The 2,005-nt window shown below is 48.4% G+C and overlaps 1 protein-coding gene across 1 annotated transcript in view; it reads left to right on the top strand.

The window, feature by feature from the left end:
- Positions 1–1,624, top strand: part of BTNL8 (butyrophilin-like 8) — a 47,450-nt gene extending 45,826 nt beyond the window's left edge. Inside the window, 1 exon segment of the mRNA XM_011976825.1 lies at positions 625–1,624. Within this exon segment, the coding sequence (XP_011832215.1) occupies positions 625–676 (52 nt within the window). The 3' untranslated portion in view covers positions 677–1,624.
- The last annotated feature ends 381 nt before the right edge of the window (positions 1,625–2,005 follow it).

The following is a 2,005-nucleotide window of genomic DNA, read 5'->3' as shown; positions in this document are numbered from 1 at the left end:
ATGCCTGGTCGGGTGACGGTGGGACAGAATCTCAGGTGGACATGAGAGGGCGAGCTGAAGAGGGACAGATACGGGAACACAGAGTGATGCTGAGACCCATCCTGTCTGCAGATGGAGAAACTAGAATGCTTGATAGCTCCCAAGAGTGCAGTGCCCCCAGACACACTTCTTCCCCTGGGTCTAGAAGGGGAGGAGACAAGGGCTGGGAGATAGGGGAAGTCTTTGGCACAGTTTCAGGGAATTGAGGGCACTAGTGACTGGTCAGGGGTCTGAGCTGGGGGACGGAAGTGAAGTCAGGTAGAAAATTCTGAGTGGGAGGAAGTTAGATAGTGGAGTCCCTCTAGCTCTTATGAAACAAATAGTTTTATGTGTGAAGGACAGTGGCAGGGTTGGGTGATATGCCGAGATTGGGACGTCATATTGGGACATTTCTAGACGTTGATGGGTCCTCCAGGCTGCACTGGTGATGAGAGAATCTGAAAAGCAGTGTCTGAGGGAGGCTCAGGTCCGGGGCCTCACCTATGCCACCCGGAGCCAGTCTGCAGTGGGAGGGTCGACCTCTTGTTCCAGCCCAGATTTCCTCTTCAGTAACTCACGCTTCCTCTCTCCCCCCCCGCACCCCAGTGGAGGTGACGCTGGACCCAGAGACGGCTCACCCACAGCTCTGCGTTTCTGATCTGAAAACTGTAACCCATAGAGAAGCTCCCCAGGATATGCCTCCCTCTGAGAAGAGATTTATAAGGATGAGTGTGGTGGCTTCTCAGAATTTCCAAGCAGGGAGACATTACTGGGAGGTGGACGTGGGACACAATCAAAGGTGGTACGTGGGAGTGTGCCGGGATGGCGTGAGCAGGAGGAAGAAGAATGTGATTTTGTCTCCCAATCATGGGTACTGGGTCCTCGGACTGAATGCAGAAAATTTGTATTTCACGTTAAATCCCCATTTTATTAGCCTCTGCCCCAGGACCCCTCTGACACAAATAGGGGTCTTCCTGGACTATGAGTGCGGCACCGTCTCCTTCTTCAACATAAATGACCAGTCCCTCATTTATACCCTGACATGTCGGTTTGAAGGTTTATTGAGGCCCTACATTGAGTATCCATCCCATAATGAGCAAAATGGGACTCCCATAGTCATCTGCCCAGTCACCCAGGAATCGGAGAGAAAGGTCTGTTGGCAAAGTGCCTCTGCAATCCCAGAGACAAGCAACAGCGAGTTCTCCTCACAGGCAACGACGCCCTTCCTCCCCGGGAGTGATGCGTAGGACGAATCACACCTCACATTCTTCTTTAGGATACTAAGGTTTCTCTCCCAGATCCGAAGTCCCACAGCGGCCAGCCAAGGTGGCTTCCAGATGAAGGGGGACTGGCCTGTCCATATGGGAGTCAGGGGTCATGGCTGCCCTGAGTGGGGAGGGAAGAAAGCTGACATTAGATTTAGTTTGCTCTCACTCCATCCAGCTAAGTAATCTTGAAATAGTCACCACCTCTCAGGTGAGGAACAGTCAGGAATTCCCAACTCACAGCCTGTGGTGTAGATTAAGTAGACAATGAATGTGAATCATGCTTAGATCTTGTTGATGACAGAGTGTATCCTAATGGCTTGTTGATTATATTACATTTTTCATAAGGTCTTCGCTTCTTTCTTTCACATGAATTTATTGTTCCCTACTTCAAATCACCCATGAAACAGGCACGTGCTCTGTGCCACAGCCAAGGAATTATAGGGAAGGGGGCACTTCCATTTCATTCTATAGAGCCCACATTACCTTCATACCAAAACCAGACAATGACATTACAAGAAAAGACAGGAAAACTACATGTCTATATCCCCCATGAACTTAGACACAAATGTTCTAATTAAACTTTTAGCAAACTGAATCCAGCAATACATTCCAAGAATAAGACATCACTACCAAATGTGATTTTTCTCATATGTGGCTTAATATTCAGATATCAACCAGTATAATTAACCACATCAACAAACTGAAAAAGAAAACGATAC

Source organism: Mandrillus leucophaeus, unplaced genomic scaffold (genome assembly GCF_000951045.1).
Source record: "Mandrillus leucophaeus isolate KB7577 unplaced genomic scaffold, Mleu.le_1.0 Scaffold170, whole genome shotgun sequence".
NCBI lineage: Eukaryota > Metazoa > Chordata > Mammalia > Primates > Cercopithecidae > Mandrillus > Mandrillus leucophaeus.
Note: the sequence above shows the minus strand (reverse complement) of the source record. Positions and strands in the feature narration are given on the sequence as shown.